The following is a 27,180-nucleotide window of genomic DNA, read 5'->3' as shown; positions in this document are numbered from 1 at the left end:
GTATGTTTTTTTCTCAGTCACAGAACATTTGTTGATACAGATTTGCAAGAAAATCTTATTGAAAATTACCTTTTGAGAAAGAAAATAATAGGTGGTGGTTTCAGGGGGAAAAAAAAACCTTATTTGTAAAAGAGATTTGAGTCAATCCCTATTAAGCACTTTTTTAGCTATGTGATTCTAGAGCAAGAGATATAAAGACTCTTGCACTACATGATGACAATAGAGTCATCCACTATTTCAAGATAAACTTCTTTAATTGACAGGCAGCATAAAACTTATAAAAGTAACAGCAGGCTGAGCATAAAGTCAAGCTACCAAGTAAGTTGTGGGAAAATCGGATAAATTGGTCATTCTCCACTTCTGCTACAATAAAATATTGTCAGTAGCAAGTGTACGATGGTAAATTGAAGTAGGAACTCCAATGAAGAAAGCCATAGAATAATGCATAATAAATGTAGTCCATTTAATTCTACCAAATCTGGATAGAAAGTTAGCATTTTATATTATTTATAAATATAACATTATATATTAACAATTTATAATCATATTATTCTATTCATTGATTGACAGAAGCTATGCTTAGCATTAAAATCTTTTAAGGAATAACTGTCTTGCTCTAGCAATCTTTGTAATATATTTTTTTTGTGTGTGTGTATATATATATATATATATACATATATACACACACACACACAGACATACACACACCTCTACCTCAATATAACGCTGTCCTCGGGAGCCAAAACATCTTACCATGTTATAGGTGAAACCGCATTATATTGAACTTGCTTTGATCCGCCAGAGTGTGCAGCCCCACCACCCCTGGAGCACTGCTTTACCGCGTTATATCTGAATTCGTGTTATATAGGGTCACATTACATCAGGGTAGAGGTGTATAATATATTTGCTTAAAAAAACCCCTCTAAACCTTTAGATTGTCCTGCACTTTCTCTGTATCTCTGTTCCCAAATACCAAGGTATAGTGTGTGTGTATACATAAAAGCTCTGAATGGGATTTTCTTAAGCCCCTTGCATTGGCCTAACTCTGCTCCCATTGATTTCAACGGAAGCTTTACCATTGACTTCAAAGAGGGAGCAAAGTGAGGCCAGCACTGAGTGCTTCTGAAAATCCCATATACTTCATATAAACGACACACAAAAATATGTTCAAAGAATGTTCAGGTTGCATAATCAAGCACTTCAAAGTTAAGAAATACAAGATTTAGGGTTGCACAGGCCTCCTTGTGCATTTGCATTATGATACATTCTTTAACTACATGATCACAGTGCCCTTGAGAGTTGTAATTATTTTTCCATAGGACCCCTGAAACTTTTTTGGAAAGTTTTGCTAAAATAGGTGGGAAATGACCAGAAGGAAGACAGCTTCAACTTACACAGAAATATCTTGGTAACCAGTCAGGATGCAAAAGACTAAATCATAAATATTTAAAAGAGTTTTGATAAACTGAATAAAGTTCTCCGGCCTGTTGCAATGAAACTTTTTGTCTGTTCAATTATATTTATGAGTAGTACTATATATGATACGAAAAAGGATATGATACATATTTTCTAGTTATAAATATGATCACTTATGAAGTTTCATATCCCTTTGTAATGGGCTACCAAAGCATCAAAATATGATGTCTAGATAATAGACAAACTGACACTCCGGGAGAGTCATACTATCATAACCAATAATCATGTGTAGATGCTGGTAGTGTTTCATTCAGTGCATCTTAATTAATTCACATAAGTAATTGGAGGAACAGTTAATTTACAGATGATCTAATATCAACTTCCATGTATTATTACACCAACCTGAGCTAGAGTCTCCTGTTCATGCAGCAAGAGAAGTTTGGCTCCAGCTCCTTCAATCCTCTGCTCCAGCATCAATGAAAAGTGTTCAATACACTTGATGGAAAGCTTTTCTTGGAGCGTTAAGATGACATCCTAATTAAGAGAGGATTTATAAAATGTGATTAAAATCAGAAAAGGCTTGCGGCCTGATTTTCCATTGCCTTGCAGATTGTCTAGTCATTCACACAAGTATAAAGTGGAAGTTAAATACTCCAAGTCAGAATGGTTGTGTTTTACTCTCACTTTGCACAGCTGTAAACAATTATACAAGATAGAAACAAGTGCAGAATAAGATCCTTTATGTTTAGGCTTCTCTGAGTTAAACTCCAGACCTTTGGGACCAGATTTTTAGAACTGTGTACGAAAAATGTATGTTGTATATAAAATTATTGTGATGGATAGTCTTTTGTGGCAACTGAATTATGTTCATACAATTCTAAAACTATATGCCTCAGATTCACCCTAAAAATAGGCAATATCTCCCTCCAAAACAGAGAACATAAACCTCTCCAGCATTTCAAAGTGGGACCACCAAATCATAGGGTGAGACTGGACACAATTCCCATATATTTCAATGAATCTGAATAGATTTGTACTTATAGTGAAGGATTTTTAAAAAAATATGCAGTCAAATCTCTTGTTAAGAGACATTAATACCCCTGATTTGTAGAGCCATATTTATATATTTAAAAATGATCAAAATAAAGTCAACAATAATGACGTCTCCTAGGCAGCCCCAAAGTTGGGGTTTTGTTTTTATTATAAAAGCGAGGCAGACAGGGATTATAGCAAAACTCTTTCACAATGACATAAATCTTAAAATAAGGGTGATCATTTCAAGTGTAATTGTTTCTAAAATTACAATTAAGTATTAAATTGTCTAAATCCAATCTTTATTTCACCCAAACCTGTTCAACTATCCCTAATTATCACTTTACTTTCTATGTTGATCTATAAAGCATATCTAGACCATTAACATCATTCGGCAATTATTGTTAGTTTGGTAAGTGCAGTGACAGAGGGAAAGACAAAATAAAATCAACATTGAAATGCAGATTTACGATATACTGGTGAAATTATTAAAGCATTTACATTCATCCCAATGATTGTTAAATATACATTAGCAAATTCTATCCATCTGGATCCTAAAGAGAGCATCTGATGAATAACAATCCAACTAATAGATCAATTAACCATTTTTCATGGAAGTATAACAAATTGGTGCAAGAGTGGAGTGTGTGTGTGTGTGTGTGTGTGTGATTGGACAGGAGTCTATAAACCTTAAAAAATAAACCACGTCATTAACCAGTTGCAAGCCACCATTTAAATAGTGCAAGTTACTATTATTACTGTGTTGACTCACAGGGAATTTAAAACCTACCCAGTCAATCTACTCTTATTGACACTTCTAATTTGTGCTCAAAAACAAACAATATAACAGTAATTTGAAGAAAGATGTTTGCTAATGAGAAGTAACATGACACTGTGACATGTGCTTTTTACTAATTGCTTTTTCTGAATATGCTAATAAGAGGTGCATGCGTCCAATTATTAAAACCAGCCAACATTTTTCTCTTTAATCTGTATAGCACCTGATATTAATTCCTAACCAATCTTCTCTCCCAGTTCCCAGTATCTTCTAACCAACTAATCAAAATTTCCCTGCCTTCACTTCAGTAAAAATCTGTCCTTATCACTGCAGCTGAAGAAAACTGAGGTCAAACTGATTGAACATCATGAAATAATCACCATGAGACTCATGTTGAAAAATAAAACAGGAAAATTTTGAATAAATGGTTGTGATAGAAAACATCAGGTGCTGAAGTGCAAAAGAAGAAATCCCTCAAGTCACTCTTTATCTACTTATATGATCTTCATCACTATAGTACCTTGAAAACTCACCTGTGACTTTGACAGAGAGAAGTCATCCTGACAGAGCTTTCTCGGGCACTGGTCTTAGGCTATGGAAGGAACTCCCAGAGGAACTAACGACCACCACAAACCTCACCCCTTCCATTATAACTGCAAAGTGCATTTCTTTGACCTTGCCTTCTCTAACATAAACATATAGCAATGTGTGTGTGTATGACATCATCAAACAAAACACTCCACTGCACACATGCAGGAACAAACACGTCAGCTGTTAGTTATGTTTCTTAATGCACTATCGGAAGGTGCTCAGATATTACAGTGATGAGTGAGGTAGAAGAACCTACCTAGAACTGAACGGAACAGGCTCTACGCCCTACTTGCAGTAACTGTATGTCACAACTTCACCTTGTGATTTAGGCTCTCTATGAAATATGTTGAAGAAAAGGAGACAATACACTGACATGAACAATTTATTGTCAGAATAACTCTACGTTATCCCATCCTGATTTCACTAGACTACAGGCTAGATGATATTCAATTAGCAACCAACATCTTTATCTCCTTACCTTTTGGCTTTGCTGACAAATCATGCTGGCATTTGGGAGAATATCAAACCTGAGCAAGGTCCATGTATATAATTAAATTAAGCTGCAGTCACATTAAAATTATCACTCCTATTTTTGCTTCATTGATACAACATTATGCTTTTATTGGCAGAAAACCAGAGCAGAATCTTATTACTTCTTTACTATTCACATCTATGAAGCCAGCTATGAACAACATGATGGTCCAGGCTCAGGCCCAAATTCTGAGACTATTGGAGTTTTTGTTCTTCTGTTACAAAGGCCTTTCAGAATGCTTTAATGGCATCCTTGGCAGTGTACGTTATGAGGTTTGGTAGATTAGCCTACCTTTATTGAAGTACTGCAGTCAAAACGGAAGGATTTGGTTTGCCCATTTTCAAGATATACCTTCAGTACATTTGGCATGAAGAGAAGTGAATTGTCCTTAACAGTTTCCTGTTAAAACAGATTAGTGAATTAGATTACACTTTGCATGCAACAAGAAGAACATAAATTTTATTCTATAGGAAGGACAGCACAAAGCAGGGAAGGCTGGTGACGTCTGAAAATGGAATGTTGGATCAAACCCAAAGCAGAATTAGCAATGCCTTGCCTCAGGAGACTCCAGTGATATGCACTATAGCTGTAAGTGACAGACGCACTAATTGTTAGACTGCATTAGCTTTTCCATCTGTAATTGATAAATCTGATTACAAGTAAATGCCTACCATAATGAAAGTTCTGTCCTCATTTACAACAGAAATCTGTATTTTCATGCAGAAATGATTCCGTTGTTTGTTTTTAAGTGATAAGAATGCAGCACAAAATTCCTGCAAATTTATCAATTTTAACTGTCCTTTTGCACCATTGCTTTGTTTTCTATGATAATGTTGTGCAAGAAAGTGTGATTTATGCAGATGCAGTTAGAAAATATCTATTTGGGAACTATTTATCACATCACTGTAAAGTTACATTGTATAACAGGCTGACCTCTCATGATGTCAAATTAAACTCATATGGTCACATTCATTCCTGGTGTACCTTCATTGACATCCCTAAAGATGCATCAGGGATAGAACTGGTCAATACTCTTTCCTGCAATGTGTAGCAGTGAGGGCTGGTGCCAAACAGCAGGATATGAATACAGCTCTGGATTCTGAACTAGAATTGAGTAAATTAATGATTTTTTGGTTCAGAAAAAAAGGCTAATTTCAAACAGAAACTGAATTGTTTAATTTCTTCCTCACTGAAATGAAAACATTTCATTTGGGTTGATTGAAAAAACATTCAAAATTTTTCAAACAATATTTATGAAATGAAAGTCAAGTCAAAACAATATTTAATTTCAAAAGGTCAATTCAAAATGACATTTTGTTTAGAGAATGTTGATTAAAAACAAACTGTCAAAACAGTTAATTTAGAAAATATGGAAAGGAACCATTTCAACTTCAAAATCTTTCCTTCTCATTATTTATTTGGCTAAAACTATTCATGAACTGGTGAAAATTTTCAGTCATCCTGAAACTGCATTTTCTGGCAAATTTACTATTCAACTGAAACATTTTGCCCAGCTCTATTCCGAACACCTATATTTCAGGGCTGTTGGGATGTGGGGTTTTGGGACAGGCTCCTCCAAAGTAATTTTTCACCGGCAAGTGGCACATATTCCTGACACCTGAAGCCAATTCAGAAACCTAAACCATTGTTTAAAATAATATTTCCTCAGATAAGTTAAAGAAAGAATTTTTTTAGAAACTAGAAGGCCAGATACATTTAAAAGAATACAGGTTTTTTTTAAGAATTCAGTCTTGTTTACTTGAACTGTATGAGTAAAAGTTGATGTTACATGTTACTGCTATGACTCAGGGTGAACATATTATTTTCCTGTTTATTGTATCCTGTGCAATTTAAATCTTAAAACTGAAACAGATACAGATTTTAAATTAAAAATGAAAAACAAAAATTTCCCTTTGACTGCAGAATGCTAATTTACCATACTTTTAATCCACGGATTATATTACAGCATCCCTACTGTGGTAGCGTGAGAATGCTGTGGAGTCTCACCAATGTGTTGCTGGCAATGAAGTGTAAGTATTATCATTCACAAACAATAATGTATATTGCTAGTTTCTTTTGTGGCAGTCTGGAAATGGTAATGTTAAAAGGAAATTTGATTCATTCATGGGGGGCAAAACAGAAGGTGATTACTGGTTTTTCTAAGTGAAATTGCCGATTAACAAAATGAAAATTATGAGTTTGCTCTATGTATACAAAGAACTCAGAAGAAGACATATATGAATCATCATCTTCTGGCAATTTATAAAACAAGCAAGCAAACCAGGAGTTCATCTTTAAAAAGCTCTGTCTTTGGAAGGAGAGATGACTTTGCCCAGGGACAGGTTAGAGAAAGAATGACATGCAGTTGATAAACTGAATTTTAAAGAGGTCTTTAAATTAGTGTTAATCTGTTTTCCTGACATACTACTTCACCGGAGTTTACAGGTTTTCCAGTTACAAAATTTCCTTTAAAACAACAACAAAACCCCCAACAACTCTACAGAAGAAAAACAAACCATATGCTAAATTAAGATATGAGACACATGAACTGTAATCCTACTGGAATTTAAAATTTTATATTTATAGAAGTTTGTAGTGCTCTGAGCCTAATTAAAGGACTTTAATTTATTTAGATATTTTAAAATGTGTCTTTCCAAAACCTCTACTATATTTTCTACAATGGTACCGAAGTTGTGCTTACTGTACACTTTTCTCTCTGTAGAACTTTATAGAGTGCCTTTGACTGAAATGGTCTTGTTCCTTCTTCAAGTTAAAATGGCTTGAGGTACTCACTGAAATCTGGCCATTGATAATGACTTCTTCAGAGAAGCGCACTTTGACCGGGTTGGACTTCAATCTTGCCTTTTTTGCAGCACTGATAAATGCTGATTTAGGAGACTGGAAGAAATAAATAAAACATGTAATATAATTCTCAAGCATAACCTACCCTTCTTGCCTCAGTGACCTATACTCTCCATTTTCTCATATGTCAGGTACTCCAAGTATATGACAATATGCTCTGTGCATTGTTAATCGAATAATTAACGTAAATCATAGTATTCCTGGAGGCATGGAAAAATTAAGTAGATACAGACACATGCATTGAAAGCTTGCAGTTTATTCAGCGACCAGACTGGAGCAATACAAAGTGCTCACACAGTCACTGGGAACTCCTCATGGGGCTTTTTCATTGATTGCTGTCAACCATGCTTGTTTGCATGAGTGAGCCTTGATCAGTGACTAGTCAGTGACCTTTTATTCAAATGGAAAACTTTTGCACTGTTTAATCATAGAAGAGAATAATAGAATCATAGAATACCAGGGTTGGAAGAGACCTCAGGAGATGATCTAGTCCAACTGCCTGCTCAAAGCAGGACCAATCCCCAACTAAATCATCCCAGCCAGGGCTTCATCAAGCCTGACCTTAAAAACTTCTAAGGAAGGAGATTCCACCACCTCCATAGGTAACCCGTTCCAGTGTTTTACCACCCTCCTAGTGAAAAAGTTTTTCCTAATATCCAACCTAAACCTCCCCCACTGCAACTTGAGACGGTTACTCCTTGTTCTCTCATCTGGTACCACGGAGAACAGTCTAGATCCATCCTCTTTGGAGGGGAGTGATCACGTCCCTCGATCTGCTGGCATTGCCCCTACTTATACAGCCCAAAATGCCATTAGCCTTCTTGGCAACAAGGGTACACTGTTGACTCATATTCAGCTTCTCATCCACTGTAACCCCTAGGTCCTTTTCTGCAGAATTGCTGCCTAATGTTGACACACACACACATACCCACACACACAGTCTCTGAAAGTTTTGCAATGCCGGCAGCATCATTACCAAGGCAATGGGTATTTCCCAATTAATACCTTCCCCATTTTTCCCCTTGGCATTCTCTAAAATAGCACCTTACTTTTGCCATTATTTCAATCCTCCCTGGTTTCCCCCTTACAGCCTCCTTTGGCAGGATATCACATAGATATACTGAAGTGCACATGATGTTTATACAAAATAATAGAGATATTTCCCTCATTCTCCCACTTTTGAAAACTGTTACAAAATTAAAGATAATTCATCACTGACCCTAATTTAGGAATCCTCTAGTCTACTTTTGTCCATTGCACTCCACACCAAGTTCACTCAAGGCCAAATGTTCAGCCGTTAATCAAGAAAAATTCTTATTGAATATTAGGAGTTTTGGCTGAGCCATGACTGGATGATTTGGCCTATTTTTAACAACAAATTACTTCTGCTCAGACAAAAAGAAAAGGTTTCCATTTTTTAGATGTGTTAATTTGAGATCAGTAACATACTTAGGGCTCCTGAGAGAGATTTTCAAAAGCAATCAGCTTTGGTCTGACTCTATCCTCTTGCCCCCCCCCCATCCAGGTCACTGGATGAAATCCTGGCCCTTTTGAAGTCAAAGGGAGTTGTGGCATTGATTTCAATGGGCCTCAGCTGTCACCCACTGACTTCAACAGTTGAGGTAGGCCAATGGGGAGCATATCTGAAAATTCACCCCATGTATTGAAGAGTTATTTCATTAGCTCTGTAGAATTCCAATACCCAAAAGGTTGGTTGGTTGGTGTGTGTGTCTGTGTGTGTGTGTGTGAGAGAGAGAGAAATTAGTGCATGAATGGATTGATGATCCTGGAATTAATTCTCCATTATCCACAAAGCACAGTAATGTATAATTTCAACACTCCCTGACACTATGCTTCGAACCTTGCCCAGGCATAGTAACCATGGAGTTAGTTCTGCCTCCATGTCCTTCCAGTCCCTGGCCTTTGTTAAGACTGATTAAAAATTATTTTTCGTGATTTGGACACGTGGCTTCTAGAAACCAGACTGACATCAGAAACTCATTTCACACAGGCTAATGAATAGCCATTAGCTGGCAATAACTGCAGCAACTACACAAACCACGAAACACAAACTGGGTGCACTAGGAGTGAAAGGTTCTGTATTCTATTAGCAAACCCTAGCGTCACCCCACTTCCCTGAATCCAAACTTGAGCCAGGAAACACATTCATGGATCAGGTGTATCTGCCCTTTCTCTGACAGCTCTGACTGTAAGCTGCATATTAGAAATGTTATACGACAGGAAATTCCCAGGTAAGACTAATTGGGATGAATTGCAAAAACCAGTTCTGTAAATAATACAGAAAGAGCTGAAAAGATTAGAAACAATGACCCAGAAAACAACAAAATGAGAATCAGGTTAGAAAAAAATGCAAGCTAATAATTCCTCTGGCGAAAAATAATCCAAGGCGCTCACATTCAGTGAGAAGGGCAAAACATAGAAAGCAGTAATGTAGAGAGAAGTCTGGGTACTGTAAAGTTTGGGGTGGGATGTCAGGGATCCTGAACCAGGTATCTCTTGAGGAAGTAAAGATCCATGCCTGAATACAGGTTTGAGTCAAGAAGAGTATAGTTTGGGGACAGCAGGATGTTATTTTGCTAGGCATTGTTTGCCTATACCTGCTGTCAAAATCTATTGGTCACAGCAAGAATTTATGCAAGGTAACAAAAAACCAAAACAAAACAAAGTAAAATTTCACAGTCCACATGAGTTCCCAGTGAATGATGTAGAACAGTAAAATATCCACAGCTGATATGCTTTAGGGAAAAGATCACTTGCTTTCTGGTTGTGAACTGATCTTCTAATAGACACACTTCAAGGCGTGGCAAAAGGAGCATTGCTGCTGTGTGACTCTCTGTAGCAATTCAGTTTTGTTGAAATACACTTTTGTCAGAGGGAGAAAGAATGGTGCACTGGTCCCATTTAGTTTCTTTTGATACTCTCAAGAGAGCTTGAGAGGGAACTAGAATGAAGTCAGGTTTCATATCAGGATTCCCAGATAACTGAAAATACTGCACAACCCACTATTTAAATTTATTCTGCTCTAATCTTCACCACATGAAGATTCATTCTAGAATTAGAGAATTCAAGGCAACAAACATGGAGAATGATTCTTTCCCCTCAAATGTAACTGCATTAGCCCTTTATTAGTCTCCTGACAATTTTTTGTTAGAGAGACCCAACACAACACGGTCACTAGATATCAGACGCTACATGAATGACCAGAAGGATGTATATGCATATCTGTTCAGTGTTTTCAGGGGCACTGAGCAGAAGATGAAACTCAAAGATTTAGGCCCAAATGTTCAAAAGTTGCCTTGGAAATTGTGTGGTCAATTGTAGCATATGGGTTGAGGTCCCTCTGGCAATGCTCTCCTCACTAGCCAGGGTGTGACTTTAACATACCTGGAGGCAATGGGGACACTCTCCTTCCTCCAGAAGGGGCTGAGGGGTATATCCCTCAGGGGAAGCGGCTGGGGCAGTGCTACACATGCTCCTTCTACTTCCCCTCACCCTCTCTGAATGTGTGTGTGTATGGGAGAGAGAAAGGGTGATGTTTCCTTCTCATTCCTTCCCTTCTCCAGTGTGTGCAGGGTGCTATCCCACATGGTATCCAAGTAATGGAGCCTGACCTTTCTACTTCTGGTGCCAGTGGAAAGCAGAGCCATGAGGGGGCTGGCTGACTGGCTCTCACCTGACAAGGCAGGGAATAGTTTCTATTTGCTCTTAATGCTGGTAAATCACTAATTTGGCTCTGGTCCAGCCCTGCCCTTACCCATCTGTAATGGGCTTTACAAAGCCCATACCGAAAAAGGCAGAAGGGAGGAGAGAGTCTTCTCTGCTTACAGACAATCAGGCTGACCACACTCCAGTGCAGCTGCCAGAACTGCCAATCGTGGAGGCTCTGACCAATAAAGAAAACAAGCCCAGTTATCAAGGAAGGAGAACAGAGAGAAAGGGAGGCAGAAAGGCCCAAGACAGCAAAGGGGCCACAGCACCATGCCAGGTTGCCTCTAAGAATCAAACAAGGAAACAAAAGAAGGCTGCAAGCCCTGAAGTTGGAGGGTGGAGAGAATCAATTTGGGTTCAGAGTTTATGGACTGGTCTAACTGTAGGTGAATTGAAGGAGATCAGTTAAGAAAAAGCTGGAACCCCAAGAAAGACTGCATCAAGAGCAGGAGACACCTCCCTAGAGCTAGAGCTCTTATGATGCCGAGGACTAGGCTGATTGACAAGTTTTGTCTGGAGCCTGGAAGGAATTTTTCCCATATGACAATATTGGCAAAATTTCTGTGTGGGTTTTCTCACCTTCCATTTGGCATCTCAGAAATCTTGCTTGGGAGTTTAAATTATATTGTCATAACTTTGCTGGATACCAGAGCTATTTGTGGGTTTAAATGGTTCCAAAATGAAGTCTCAGTAACACAATGGGTTGCTTGGACAGGCCCCTGAGTGTACCACTGCATGATGAGGGGACATGCCTCTATGTCCCGCACAGCATGGAGATCCCATTTCTCCTATTTCCTGTGTGGAGGAAGGAGGGGGCTGGCACTCTGGCTTCCAGTCAGGGACCCTGGACAGGCCTGAGGGTATAGAGTGGCCTTTGCCCTCAGACCTGCCCTCAGATTTATAGAAGCCAGGGCCATTTGTAACCAGTGAAAATTTGCACTGGAACAGCCCTCCCGAGTATTTGGAGGGAATTGTCCCAGCTGGTTAAGAATTTTAATAATGGTGTGACCTCTGCATTTGGCATACTATGGCATAGGTGTCCACATCAACCCGGCTCTTAGTATTTTCATTCTAAAAGCTGATGAACTAATTCAGAGAAGAAAAATAGTTTTTATTAACTTTCATAATTCATATGTCTAACAAAAGACCAGTAAGAAAATAGAAGGGATATTCAGTACGTGAATTCCATCTTAATGTCTTCATATTTGTAGCCTGAGCATACGATACCAGTGATTAATGAATCACAAAGTGACAGGTTCATTTGTTTCTGATGCATCATCTTTTAGCCAAATGGAAGACATTATTCTCAGTTAATGACCTTAAGCGGGAGGTATTTACACTGATGCAATGTGTCTGTCATTGTGAGATATTTGCACTGTCTGTGATAAAAGCATCCTAATTAGAACTATTTTTGCAAATGTGAGGATCCATTTCAATGGAGGAATCAGAATATGTAAATGCAAACTAAATACTAGCACAACCTAAATAATGCCAATAACAGTTCTTTCTGTTAAGAGTTCAGATTTATCTTTGAAGTTGTATCATGTTTACTTGTATATGGACAATGAAATAAAAATACCTTTCTCCCTATGGTCTAGGGTTTTATTCTCATGGACAACTTCATTAATAGTCCAATCAGCCAACAGATAGCACACTCAAGACTCTTATATGGTATCTCAGTTAGTTTGGTCTTTGAACAAGATGGAGTAATACACCCTTGGAGGTTTGTTTGGAGGGGATATAAGGGTGAAGACTGAATACCACCTTTGCACCCCATGGCTTTGCACCCCATATACTTGACGTTACAATCTTACCGCCCTGACCCTGCCATGGACAGCTAAACATAGAAGCTGCTGCCGAATTGCTGCCATCGCGGAAATGCGCCTGCTACCCTAAGGGCACACGGACTGCCCCCCGTCGTCCGCGGCAGCAATTCGGCGCACTGCTTGGGGGCAAAACAACAGGGACTGCCTCCCCTTGCAGACTGCTGCCCCAAGCACCAGCTTGGAATGCTGGTGCCTGGAGCCAGCCCTGCTGTTCACTTAGACATCTCAACTGGTTTGCAACAGGAACAGCAGCAATGCACGTGTAAGTACTGTAATAAAATAATGAAAACATCAAAAACTGAAAAGTCAGTTTTTTACTGCACAATATATAACAACCACATTGCACTGATGGATTATTTTCAATGCACAGTGACTGATAAATTTTTGAACCATGAATTTCAATGCTGAAGTAGCTACCCTATTCCTGGCATTTGATAACTGTTTGAGGTTTTTAAAACAATGTTGTGTATCAGAGCCAACCAATTACATTTTGCTATTTTTAGAGCAGTTATTGGCCATGCATATACACAGCACATGCCACCAAGGTGAAGAATCACCGATATTTATTTTAATGAAAGCATCATGGAAAAATCATCTGGTTCATTCTATAGTAAACAATGATGAGTAGCTAAATCATCAGACATCCTAGTTTACAGAGATGGTCCCAGATGATTCTACTGAAACCAAGGATTTGTTCCAGATTTAGTGGAATGCTGGGACGTATCACCTGGCCTCCTGCCTGGCCTATTTCTCTCCATATCTATACTACTGCTGTGCTGATCACCTGCGCAGTTATACCTCCTTTGATCACTTGGGTATCTGCTACTCCCCTTACTCTTGCTGATTATGTCTCATGTGGAAGGGCCTCTGTTTCTTATTCAACAGCTGAGAGGCATAAAAGAAAAAGTGTGTGTCTGTGAGGAGTGAGTAGTGCTGCACTACACTCAGCTCTACAGAGCAGCTTTTGCAGGAAGGACAGTAGGTTCTGTGACTGACAGTACCATCAGCCAATCCAGATCCAGCCACCAGATGTAAAGAAGAGCATGTGAGGAGGAATAAAGAGAGAATTGAAAAAGGGTAAGTTTAGGAGGAAAGGAGAACTAAGGGCAGAAGAATGAGAGCTGGAAGGGTAAAAGGTAAGACAAAATATGTTGGAAAGAGAGGACCAGAGAGAATAAGCTTGAGGCACTCTTCCATTCTTCTGACTACGGGAGAGGAAATTCTTGAGTTAGTCCTAAGTGGCGCACAGGATCTGGTGAATATAGCTGAACCACTCCGAAATAGCAACCGTAATGTAATTAAATTTAACATCCTTGTAGGGGAAAAATTCCAAAAAAAGCTACCACAGTAGCATTTAATTTTAGAAAGAGGAACTATACAAAAATGAGAGAGCTTGTTAAATAGAAATGAAAAGGAACAGTCACAAAAGTGAAATTCCTGCAAATTGCATGGAGACTATTTAAAGACACCATAATAGAGGTTCAAACTAAATGTATACCCCAAATAAATATAGAAATAAAAACAGTAAGAGGACCAAAAGAATGTCACCATGGCTAAACAGCAGAGTAAAAGAGGTGGTTAGAAGCAAAAAGGCATTCTTTAGAAACTGGAAGTCGAATCCTAGCGAGGAAAACAGAAAGAAACATAAATTCTGGCAAGTCAAGTGCACAAATGTAATAAGGCATGACAAAGAGTCTTTCTGTATAGTTCTCTGAAAACAAATACTCAATGTGCAGTGGTGGTCAAAAAAGCTAATAGAATGTTGACAGATAACAAAACAAAACATATTGCCAGAATGCCACTTATATAAATCCATGGTATGCTCACATCTTGAATACTGTGTACAGTTCTGGTCACCCCATCTGAGAAAACATATATTATAACTGGAAAAGGTACAGAGAAAGGCAACAAAAGTTATTAGGGGTATGAAACAGCTTCCATGTGAGGAGAGATTTAAAAGGCTGAGACGGTTCAGTTTAGAAAAGAGACAACTAAGGGGGATATGATAGAGATCTATAAAATCATGAAAGGTCTAGAGAAAGTGAATAGGCGAGTGTTATTTACCTCTTCACATAACATAAGAATTAGGAGCACACAATGAAATTAATAGGCAGAAAGGAAGTAAGTATTTCTTCACATAAAACAGTCAAATTGTAGAACTCGTTGCCATGGGATGTTCTGAAGGCCAAAAGTATAAATGGATTAAAAAAAGAATTAGATAAGTTCACTGAAGATAGATTAATCAACGGCTATTAGCTAAGATGATCAGGGATGCAACCCTTGCTCTGGGTGTCCCTAAACCTCCAACTACCAGAAGCGGGGACTGGACAATAGGATGGATCATTTGATAATTGCCCTGTTCTGTTTATTCCCTCTGAAGCACCTAGTACTGGCCACTGTCAGAGACAGGATACTGGGATAAATGCATCATTGGCCTGACCCAGTATGACTGTTCTTATGTTCTTATTTTCACATATCCAATGCTGCCAAATTGTTTACACAAATGCATTCTGGGAAAACCTGGACAGTTATCGCATACTGCCTCAGAATGAGGATTGTGTGCTTGAAGAATACCTTGAAGGAGAAATGCCATCAACAGGAGGGGCAATGCAAATCGGGGATCTTGTACTGCATATGAAGATGGGAGGAAGATAGATTGGCTTGGCAGAATTCTTTATTTTTTTAATACTTTCAATGGATAATATACATGTTTATTTTAAGAATTGTTGCTGTTTTTATTTATCTAAATTTTCACACTTGTGGGAAATTATTAGAGGGTGTCAGAGAATAGAGGGATGAGACTGTAATTATTTAATGCCAGTAGACACGGAGCTTCAAAAAGTTAAAGCTTTATAACTGTTAAAACACAGCTTGTCAACATCACATGTCAAAACATATAAAGTAAATTTCCTTAAATCAAACTCTAGTAAGTTCTCAAGCAGCATTTTTCTTACTTTGCCCATCTGTAAACTTCAATTATTACCAATAGAAATATTTTTTATCAGTTTGTGTGTGGATGGTAACTAACATTTACTGATAGACAAGCAAACCTGTTATACAAAACACAGTTGAGAGGTCATGCCCAAACAAGAAAATGGCTGTTGCTGGAAGACTACAAGGTACGATACAAGACTTCTGTTAGGAGTGCTACACTCAGTGACATTATTACTAACCAAGTTTTAACCATGTTGTGTGCAGATGGATTTAGAGCCAACTATGCCTATAACTGATTAAAAACTTGTTTAAAAGTTGTTTGCAGTGTTGCTGTAGCTGACTTGGTCCCAGCATACTAGAGAGATAAGGTTCTGTTTAGAAGTTGTACTTTCGACAAGGTCTAAGGAGTGGGTGTGAAAAAATGGCAATTTGCCTAGGTTTTTTTAAAAAATGCGGTTTGAGATTGGCTACAAAATCATGGGATAAAAAAAAATTCATTCTGGGTTCTTTTTATTTGCCTAATGTTTTCTGAGCCTCACTTCATGTTTTCAAGCTTTTCTCCAGAACTGTGAGGGCTAGAAACTTATTTTTTCTTTTACATGAAAGCTGGGACTCTCTCCGAATTATGTGATTCTAGGAGCTAGGTTTTCAAGGAAAACTCCAAATATCATGAGACTCACAAGCAAATCACAAGGGTTGGCTACATTGTCTATAATTCACATGCTCACATGAATCTGTATAATCTACTGAAGTTTTTCAATAAATGTTGACTTTGTTTGACATATGGATGCATATGTCCAGAAGCACTTTTTAAAAGGCCATAAAAAGGAAACTGGACTTGTTTGTCCTTTTCCATCACACTACCTTACATTCCAGGGTTGAAATCCTGGTCCCACTGAAGTCAGTGCAAAATTCCCAGCCACTTCAGTGGGGTCATTAAAGGGTTAACGAAGAAAACCTGTCAGACTATGAAGTGAGTTCCATTCACAAAGTCTGAACACATAACACAATAGGCCAGTTAATGAACTAAACAGAGTAAGATACCTTGTGGGATGGTAATTCATCTACAGAGTAAAATGGTTTCAAATGATAATCAAATATCAAACTTCCAAAAAACCAAAACTTTAAACTACTTCAAAGTGCTTCAGCTGTTCAACCATTTTCTTATCAGAAGAGATGATATTCAAATTAACTTGGGAAAGATTTATTAGATTGACAGGAAGAACAAAAGACCACAGTGTTTTGTTTTGGTTGTAATTAAAATGAATGAGCTTAAACAAAACCTATCTGTAAAGTTTTAAAAAAATACTAAGTGAGTTACATTGAGTAGCAGAGCAGAGTATTATCAATCTGCATTATTGCTATTTTCACCTACAGTTTGTTCTAAGCATGAAAACAATACAAATGCTAAACACAGCAAGTGTAAACTGTTGTCTTAGGAAAAATAATAAAGAAATAATGACAATCCTGTAATTCCCATTGGTGGGCATTTTTCCTGCAGTAATGGAAACACAAATGTTCCTCAGGAGTGGAGCTGGATGAAATTTTTCTAAAAAAATACTTGTCAAATAATTGCATTTTTTCAAAATTAAAATTTTTCATGAGAATCCACCAGGACTGGATTCTCATTTGCTTACCTACACACTAAGATCCAAACAGGTTCAGAATTGGTCAGCTCAGTGTAGAACATGGCTGTAAAGCGCTATCATACTGCTCAACTCCACACATTTGAAATAGCACCTTTCAACTAAAGATCTCAAAGTGCATTGTAATACTGATTTATGCCTCACAACAGCCATGTGAGGTAGGTAAGTATCCTCATATAACAGAGCTTGAAACTGAAGCACAGAAAAGTTAAGGGACTTGCCCACAGTCACCCAGCAACCTACTGATCAACATTTTCAAACTAATTTCAGGAAGATAGGGAATGGAAGGCTAATGGGGGTTGACTCCCCCCCCTGAGATGGGAGACCCTGAGGTTGGGTCCTACCCCTGCGGGATGTGATCTGTTTGAGGAGAGGGGGGGCTTGTGTCCTGCCCTCAGGAACTGGTAGGCCCAGGCAGGGGGTGGGTGGGTTGGAGAGCAAGCCAGCCCGAAGCTCACCCTAGAGTGGTGGCTCTTGTCTCACAGGGCTGGCCTAGCTCCCCATTCCTGTGTGCTGGCTCTCGCTGCAGCATTCACTACTGGAAAACAGGCTGCCATATGACTTTCTACTATGCATATGCCTCTTTGACAGTAATGTTTCTAATGTATAAAGTGGGACATTTAATTTGACAATGGCTAATATATTTAATCTGTACTCTGTAAAAATAATTACACCTTGGATGCACTGATTTTTCCACCCACACAGAGCTAAAGTTTTAGCAAATTAAATCTACATATAAAGGTTGCCCATTTCAATATTTTAATCCTTTACTATTGGTTTAATTCTCCTTTTACAAACATATAAGCGGGGAGGGGAAGCTTGCTATATTTATCTTTCATCACAAAATGTACACCTTTTCTGAGGGTATCGCAACCCCCAGATTATTCCTGGGCCGAAGCTGGGTGGGTGGGGGGACTTGCAGAGGAGGGAAAACCCCAAAACCCATTATAGTAACAGACCAAATCTGTGTCTCAATGAACTGAGATTCTAGCCCATCAATGCCCCTTCCTGTCCAGCTCAAAAGACTCAGCCCCTCCAGATTCTGAGCCAATATGAGCTTTACTCTCCTTTCAGCCTCTTTCCCCCTAGACCCAAATGGGGTTCCTTCTCTCTCCCCACCCAGCACTGAGCCCCCCAACAGGGGAAGGTGGCAAGTACCTCTGCTTCCCACATTCCCTGCTCTCCTTGGCTGCTTTTCTTTCGAGATCTCCCTGGCCTGCCTGAGTCTCCTTCCTAAACACATACAAGCCATGCCCCTTCACCAAGCCATGCCCATCACTCCCACCTCAAACAACAGCATGCCAGCATCATCCCTGTCTTGTAAGGAGTGAGCCAATGGAGCAGTTCAATTTTGAGCTCTAGGATTCAAGATGGCAAAGCTCATGACTTCCCATTCCAGCAGTGGTTGAAGATCTCACCACAGCATGCAGATAGGGCTTTCCCCTCCCAGCTTCCTGCTCCACTCCCTCCTGGCTCTGGCACTGTCAGATCACCTGTCCTGAGATCCCCTTCCCACACTGCTGGAGATAACATTATTAAATCAGGAGTTGGGAGTTTTTGGTTACAAATAGGAGTCTCGCTGACATACCGTGAGAGTTGGTCAGTCTGCCCAGCAAGTCAGTAGGATTGCTGGGAATAGAACTCAGCCTGCTGTCTAAGCACTAGGTAAACTCCTAGTACAAGTCAAAACATACCATTACTATTTAAATCACTGTTAAATTGTTCCACTGATGTACGCAGTGGTGTATAGTCTTAAATTTTATCTTCAAAGGCACTGGCTTTGTTTCTCTTACATTTTTTGTTATGTAGATAAGGTAGAGACAGACAGAAAGTAGGCAGACAAAAGCATCTACGTTGCTAGGAAACTCATTCAGAAAACATTATAGATACTTACAGGGTAAGGCTGAACAACAGTCAGGAGGATCGATTCTTTGCAGCTTCTGTAAAGGGAAAAAAAGAGTGAAGAGCCATACTTTCATGCTCTAAAGATAATAAGCTTTTCTTTTTAATGGAGAAAACTGTGATCCTGTGGCCAAGTGTTTATTACAATCACATAGCAGAGCATTAGAGAGATGAATAATATGCCAAAGTCACAATGAATATAAAAAATGAAGTGTTTTCCAATGTAACAGAGCAACCTGACTTGAACCTTATTATGCAGTTTACACTGGGAGATATTATTGGCTTCATCAAACAATTGTGCGTGGCAATGATAGCTTTCCCTACTGAGCGTGGAATAGATTTGGATTCATCAAATCTGTTTATCATTTGCAAACTACATATTTCTTTCACTTGCTTAATAAAATGCAGTTGTTTCTCATGCTATCCAGCTCCTGCAGATTTAAGATACTGGGGAGGGATGGGTAAAAGTGAAGGCAGAATTTGGCCCCGAGAGGCGTCCTGAATTCATCTTTGGGAACTGGAGGAAAGGAAGATTTTGAGAATATCCCATTTACAGTAAAATATTTACAACATTATCAAAGAAAGATCATTCTTTAAAAATCTTATAGCTCTTCTTTGGGTAAACCAGTGAATTGAAACCAGGTAAGCAGCACAATTATCTGAGCAGGAGAGTTTACAGGACAACCCTAAATTCCATGTCAAGGCTATTAAAACTGGAGAGGAAACCACTAGGATTTTGCATGATCAAGTGATTCTGATAATTTAAAGGGACAAATAAATGCTTATTCAATTATAAAAAGAGAAAACCCAAGTCAATACTTCATTTATTACATCATTGGATTGCTTGGTTTTTATTAGCTAAGAAAAGGTAAGTTGCCATTTGGTTGAGATGGAGTTGATTTTCTGTAGGTTTTCCTAATTTCAAATGTAATTAATTGCCTGCTTATGTGATTTATTGCCTGGCCAAGTGAAGTGAAACTAATTTGAATGCCAGAACTGTTCCGTAGAATAAACTAAAATAAATCACAAATGTAGGGTTAAGCACCATATCACTGGTTCTGTATGCAATCACCCTGTGCTGTTTTGAAATACCATTGGAAAAAAATCAATGGAACCGTGGGAAAAGGAAATAGAGGAGACACTCAAGGACTGGTAAGAAAATCTCTTTGGCATGTGCCTGGTGAACTCAGCATTTTCTTGCAGGGTTCCATCATCTGCTATGAAAATTGGTCAACAGACTACCCCAACCAGCCTATCAGATTCTACTCCTGTCCATGGCATTGCACACGTGCAACTCAGGGAAACTCTACACATTTTGAGTCAAAATGATAAGACTTCCTCAGTTCTCGCATCAACGAGATTATCCCATTAATCATAATATCTGCATTATTTCATTAAAATAGTACAGACTCATAGATTCATACATTCATTCTAAGGCTGGAAGGGACCCCATGAGGTCATCGAGTCCAGTCCCCTGCCCTCATGGCAGGACCAAATACTGTCTAGACCATCCCGGATAGACATTTATATAACCTACTCTTAAATATCTCCAGAGATGGAGATTCCACAACCTCCCTAGGCAGTTTATTCCAGTGTTTAACCACCCTGACAGTTGGGAACTTTTTCCTAATGTCCAACCTAAGCCTCTCTTGCTGCAGTTTAAGCCCATTGCTTCTTGTTCTATCCTTACAGGCTAAGATGAACAAGTTTTCTCCCTCTTCCTTATGACATCATTTTAGATACCTGAAAACTGCTATGTCCCCTTGAGCAAGAGGAATTGAAAGCTTTGGTTTTGTCTATTGTATCCTCTATCCCAGGTAGAAGAAGAAGAAGAAGAATTAAAACAACCACCACCACCACAACACTGAACGACAGTGAAGCTTTGGAAGAGCTACATATGGTACATAAATTAAACATCCTTTCATAGAAAAGTCTACAAATCATTTTAGTCTAGTTAAAATAAATAGTTGCTTGGAAGAATATTACAAGCATGAATTTTTTATTTTCAGAAATCATATTCTGCATTTAGGGCTAGACTCCATTAGTAAGATGTATTCACTCATGAAACAGTATGTGCTCCTTGACTCATGGTGCTGATATTTCTGAGGAAAAATAGCAAATTTTAGGATCATGGAAGTTTATAGAGGGAATTACCTTAAACCTCTATTAAATTAAAGCTAATAGATTTTAAGAAAATCTCAATCCTGTGTTTATAATCAACTAATAAAAATAATAGAACTATATCTGGTTGAGTGAAAAACCTACTACAATTTTGCGCAATCAAAAATATGCAATAAATGCAATTTATCATGAGAAATCTCATCACTATAGATATGGTGTCTACATATTTATCTATATCTACATCCATCAAGGTAGGTAAGTAAACTGATTTACAGGCAAATATTTCATGTCCAATTGGCCATCTTCCTTGCCACCACTGATGCATCGGCCCAGGAACTTATTCTAACATTTCAACCATTGGGTATGTGACAGGGTGCTGGGCAAAGGGGTTGCTGATTCAACCCTCAGTCAGCCAGCTCTCATTTAGGGGAATAAATTAGAGCTGGCTGGAGATAACCTGGCCCTGATTGGGGAAGCAAAGACAGCTGCTGCCTAATTAGCCTGGGGATGTATAAAAGCTTCAGGGGAAGAAAGCCAAAGGGGGAGCAGAAATAAAGGGAAAAAGGCAGGGAGGTAGCACCTCCTTCCTATAGGTGGTGAAGGGCCAACTGTACATGGTTAAATGGTGGTGGGAACAAGCCTGTAAATAAATTGCACCAGTGGTTACTACCCCCAGGGTCTAAGAGTGACTTTGTGGACCTAGTAGAGGCAGGAGCTGAGGGGGCCCTGCTGCACTCTGCTACAGGCAACTTTAAAGTCTTGTCATTTAAAAAAAAATAATTTGTCATAGAAATGTTTTTCCTCCTTAAATTAAACCTGTCCAAGACCCAGGATAGGCAAGATTCTGACTGGGCCAGTATCAGATTTTTTTAATTTATTTATTTTTTAATAACAAAATGGTCACTAATTTAAAATTCAATCTTGGGGGCAATTCCCAGCTTCCCAATAGGACCAGCACTTGCACTGGAATGACCTTTGAAATTGGACCATAAATCAGGTATTTTTAGGTGTAAGAAGGCATATCTGGTCATTTTTAGGGCTCCTTCTGAGCCTTGTACAATTGGATTAATAATACCGAGGCACCTGGCTTTATGGACAGAGAGGCACACAAAGTAGGCATTAAAATACAATTTTTAAAGATTCTAAAACATTACTTTAAATAGTTTTCTGTAGTACATAGGGCTCATGCAAAATACACGATGGTGGCATGTAATGTAAATGTTTTACCACCATCTGTTTGAGATGACCTGGTGTGCACCTCGTGAAGGAATAATAAAACCTTGCTCTTACATAGCGCTTTTCATCTTTCAATCTGACAGCACTTGTATCATTATCCCACTCACTCATGACTTCAAAACTAGCCCAAACTCATGCTGATGAAACCCTTACCATGCACACCACCATATAATTCTTATATAGATGTGTATATATGCACATGTATATTAAAACTATAAAACCTGCATACTACACTACTCCATCAAGTATGTATCTTTCTCTCTCTCTCTCTATATATATATGGAGTATATATAAAGTGTAGATATATGTACACACACACAACCTACTCACCTCCACCCCTGCCGGGTGTGTGTGTGCTATTAGATATTAAATACAAAAACAAACTGAGGGGGAAAGGAGTCCAGGGGAGCTGGCTGTATTTTAAAGAATCCTTATTGAGGTTGAAGGAAAAAAACCATCCTGATGTGCAGGAAGAATAGTAAATATGGCAGGCGACCAGCTTGACTTAAGAGTGAAATCCTTGCTCATCTTAAACGCAAAAAAGAAGTTTACAAGAAGTGGGAGATTGGACAAATGACCAGGGAGGAGTATAAAAATATTGCTCAAGCATGCAGGAGTGAAATCAGGAAGGCCAAATCACACTTGGAGTTGCAGCTAGCAAGAGATGTTAAGAGTAACAAGAAGGGTTTCTTCAAGTATGTTAGCAACAAGAAGAAAGTCAAGGAAAATGTGGGCCCCTTACTGAATGAGGGAGGCAACCTAGTAACAGAGGATGTGGAAAAAGCTAATGTACTCAATGTCTTTTTTGCCTCTGTCTTCACAAACAAGGTCAGCTCCCAGACAGCTGCACTGGGCAGCACAGTAGGGGGACAAGGTGACCAGCCCTCTGTGGAGAAAGAAGTAGTTCGGGACTATTTAGAAAAACTGGATGAGCACAAGTCCATGAGGCCAGATGCGCTGCATCCAAGGGTGTTAAAGGAGTTGGCAGAGGCGACTGCAGAGCCATTGGCCATTATCTTTGAAAACTCATGGCGAACGGGGGAGGTCCTGGATGACTGGAAAAAGGCTACTGTAGTGCCCATCTTTAAAAAAGGGAAGGAGGAGGATTTGGGGAACTACCCCAGTCAGCCTCACCTCAGTCCCTGGAAAAATCATGGAGCAGGTCCTCAAGGAATCAATTCTGAAGCACTTAGAGGAGAGGAAAGTGATCAGGAACAGTCAGCATGGATTCACCAAGGGCAAGTCATGCCTGACTAACCTAACTGCCTTCTATGAGGAGATAACTGGGTCTGTGGATGAGGAGAAAGGAGTGGATGTGTTATTCCTTGACTTTAGCAAAGCTTTTGATACGGTTTCCCACAGTATTCTTGCCAGCAAGTTAAAGTAGTATGGGCTGGATGATTGGACTGTAAGGTGGATAGAAAGCTGGCTAGATCATCGGGCTCAACGGGTAGTGATCAATGGCTCCATGTCTAGTTGGCAGCCAGTTTCAAGGGGAGTGCCCCAAGGGTCGGTCCTGAGGCTGGTTTTGTTCAATATCTTCATTAATGATCTGTAGGATGGCATGGACTGCACTCTCAGCAAGTTTGCAGATGACACTAAACTTGGAGGAGTGGTAGATACGCTGGAGGGTAGGGATAGGATACAGAGGGACCTAGACAAATTAGAGGACTGGGCCAAAAGAAACCTGATGAGGTTCAACAAGGACAAGTGCAGAGTCCTGCACTTAGGATGGAAGAATCCCATTCACTGTTACAGACTAGGGACCGAATGGCTAGGAAGCAGTTCTGCAGAAAAGGACCTAGGGGTTACAGTGGACGAGAAGCTGGATATGAGTCAACAGTGTGCCCTTGTTGCCAAAAAGGCAAACGGCACTTTGGGCTGTATAAGTAGGGGGCATTGCCAGCAGATCGAGGGATGTGATCATTCCCCTCTATTCGACATTGGTGTCCAGTTTTGGGCCCCACACTCCAAGAAGGATGTGGAAAAATTGGAAAGAGTCCAGCGGGGGCTGGAGCACATGACTTATGAGAAGAGGCTGAGGGAACTGGGATTGTTTAGTCTGCAGAAGAGAAGAATGAGGGGAGATTTGATAGCTGCTTTCAACTACCTGAAAGGGGGTTCCAAAGAAGATGGATCTAGACTGTTCTCAGTGGTACCTGATGACAGAACAAGGAGTAATGGTCTCAAGTTGCAGTGGGGGAGGTTTAAGTTGGATATTAGGAAAAACTTTTTCACTCAGAGAGTGGTGAAGCACTGGAATGGGTTACCTAGGGAGGTGGTGGAATCTCCTTCCTTAGAGGTCTTTAAGATCAGGCTTGACAAAGCCCTGGCAGGGATTATTTAGTTAGTTGGGAATTGGTCCTGCTTTGAGCAGGGGGTTGGACTAGATGACCTCCTGAGGTCCCTTCCAACCCTGATATTCTATGATTCTATGACAAAGATAAAAATCTGTCAAAATTTCCCTTTGCACAAGCCTTCTTTTCTTTTTTATCCCCATAACTAAAGTATAGCTTCAGAAGGTATTTATGCATATCAAAATGTCTGTAATTTCCATCAGATTTCCACATTTTTATTCTACTGATCCACCCATCACTTAATGAGTTGAAAAAAGATTGTAATCAAAAGCAGAATTTAGACCATACAAGCTAAGAGACCAAATCTGTATTTCATGGCATTGACGAAACCTCTAGATTTTTAGGGTGCTCTATCATCTGCCCAGCCAACAAAGAATTCAAGTACCTATGGTCAAGTTCTCTTCATTTCAGGAAAGGGAATTAACTGAGACATACAAAACTACAAAGAGAAGGGGAAATTCAGTGTTTCATCTCTTTGACCTTTGCAAAGCCCTGTATTATGTTTATATCTGTTCATTCCACCTACTCCTTGCAGGTACTTCAGCCATAAGAAAAAGAGGTCTGAGAATCAAATTACAGAGTAGGTCGGGGCAGTATCTCGTGGACAGGGGCGGCTCTAGCTTTTTTGCCGCCCCAAGCACGGCAATCAGGCAGCCTTCGGTGGCTTGCCCGCAGGAGGTCCGCTGGTCCCGAGGCCGAATTGCTGCCAAATCCCCGGGACTGTAGGACCTCCCACAAGCAAGCCGCTGAAGGCTGCCTGACTGCCGGCCTCACAGGGACTGGCAGCCCACTCCCCTGCGGCTTGCTGCCTCAGGCACGCGCTTGGTGCGCTGGTGCCTAGAGCTGCCGCTGCACGTGGAGAGATATGGACCAAGGAAGTAGTTGTCTCTGTGCTTCATAATCACAGAAAATACAGTATGTAAGGAAGGAGAGTGAGGGACGGGCACAATCTGTATTCATTCTTACGAACTGAGCACTAGAACTTATTTGCTATCTATTTTACTGAAAAATATGAACTCTCACAGCACTCAGATGCATACTAGGTATCTCACTCTCAGGGGCGGCTCCAGGCCCCTGTATGCCAAGCGTGTGCTTGGGGCGGCATGCCGCGGGGGGCGCTCTGCTGGTCGCCGGGAGGGAGGCAGGCAGGCAGACTTCGGTAGCATGCCTGCAGAGGGTCCACTGGTCCCGTGGTTCCACGGAAGCCGCGGGACCAGCGGACCCTCCGCAGGCACGCCTGTGAGAGGTCCACCAGAGCCACGGGACCGGCGACCGGCAGAGTACCCCCCGCGGCATGACGCTGTGTTTGGGGCAGTGAAATGTCTACAGCTGCCCCTGCTCACTCTGTACAGATAAGGAGGCCAAGTCCCCAGCAAGAGCAGCTAACACTGTATACAGTACTTAGAAATTGTATTACACGACAGCAGTAGTATTTATATTATGTCAATCAGGGACGCCCTCCCTTTTAGGCTCAAACTTATCTCTGAGCCATTCAGTATGAATCATGAGATTCTAAAACTATTGTTTGGAAATGCAATGATAACGATGATATCACTAAGATCTTCCTTCCCTGAAATGTCTATGCTGTGTCTTGCATTTTGGGTCTTTGCCATATGTGACAAAGGTCTGTGTTTCATATTTGAATCTTGTTGGGCTGAGAATTATGATTGTCACCAGAGACTCCATACATAATTACATTTTCTGACTTAAAGAAACATAGTGTTGTGTTCATCCTCTGAGTTAAAATCTGGAAGCCAAAAGTAATAGGTTGGCAAAAATATCAATCGTATTCAAAGCAAAATGAAGCCATTTTTAACTTCCCAGAACTAGACTAATAAAGCTCTGTGACTATGCATTTTAATGTCATTCATTACTGTAAACATTAAGACAGCAAAAGATTTTTCATCTTAAATCTGAGATCAATCTACTGTAGTCCATTATATTTGGTTTCAAAGGGTTTGCTTTATTTTAACTGCATATATATCCGTGTGTGTGTATACATCGTCCCCACACACATACCCACACACCCACCTACACAATCCCTGAGTTCTCATACACGAGTTATCCTTATGTAAGGGAATTCAAAACTCCAATCTATTTGGAATTTTAAAGTTTCTGGCTGACTGTTCCCCTGAGGGACAGAGGTTGTCTCCAAGCTCCATGTGAATTTATGGGATCTAGCAGAGGTCAGGAACATTTCTTAAAGACTTACTGGAGT

General features: G+C 39.8%; 1 protein-coding gene and 1 long non-coding RNA gene across 8 annotated transcripts in view; one reads left to right on the top strand and one right to left on the bottom strand.

The window, feature by feature from the left end:
• The window catches only part of LOC115656326, a 73,547-nt gene extending 66,393 nt beyond the window's left edge, over nt 1-7,154 (top strand). Inside the window, exons 2-3 of the long non-coding RNA XR_004001629.1 lie at nt 6,316-6,379; nt 7,072-7,154. This is a non-coding gene — a long non-coding RNA (uncharacterized LOC115656326). The remainder of the gene's footprint in view (nt 1-6,315; nt 6,380-7,071) is intronic.
• The window catches only part of FRMPD4 (FERM and PDZ domain containing 4), a 466,579-nt gene that overhangs the window by 19,530 nt on the left and 419,869 nt on the right, over nt 1-27,180 (bottom strand). For all 7 annotated transcript variants that reach the window (XM_030572864.1, XM_030572808.1, XM_030572828.1 and 4 more), the window contains 4 exons: nt 19,241-19,286; nt 7,143-7,247; nt 4,641-4,748; nt 1,819-1,950 (listed from right to left, as the gene is read on the bottom strand). In XM_030572864.1, the coding sequence (XP_030428724.1) occupies nt 1,819-1,950; nt 4,641-4,748; nt 7,143-7,247; nt 19,241-19,286 (391 nt within the window). The remainder of the gene's footprint in view (nt 1-1,818; nt 1,951-4,640; nt 4,749-7,142; nt 7,248-19,240; nt 19,287-27,180) is intronic.

Source organism: Gopherus evgoodei, chromosome 1, assembly GCF_007399415.2.
Source record: "Gopherus evgoodei ecotype Sinaloan lineage chromosome 1, rGopEvg1_v1.p, whole genome shotgun sequence".
In the NCBI taxonomy this organism is placed as follows: domain Eukaryota; kingdom Metazoa; phylum Chordata; order Testudines; family Testudinidae; genus Gopherus; species Gopherus evgoodei.
Note: the sequence above shows the minus strand (reverse complement) of the source record. Positions and strands in the feature narration are given on the sequence as shown.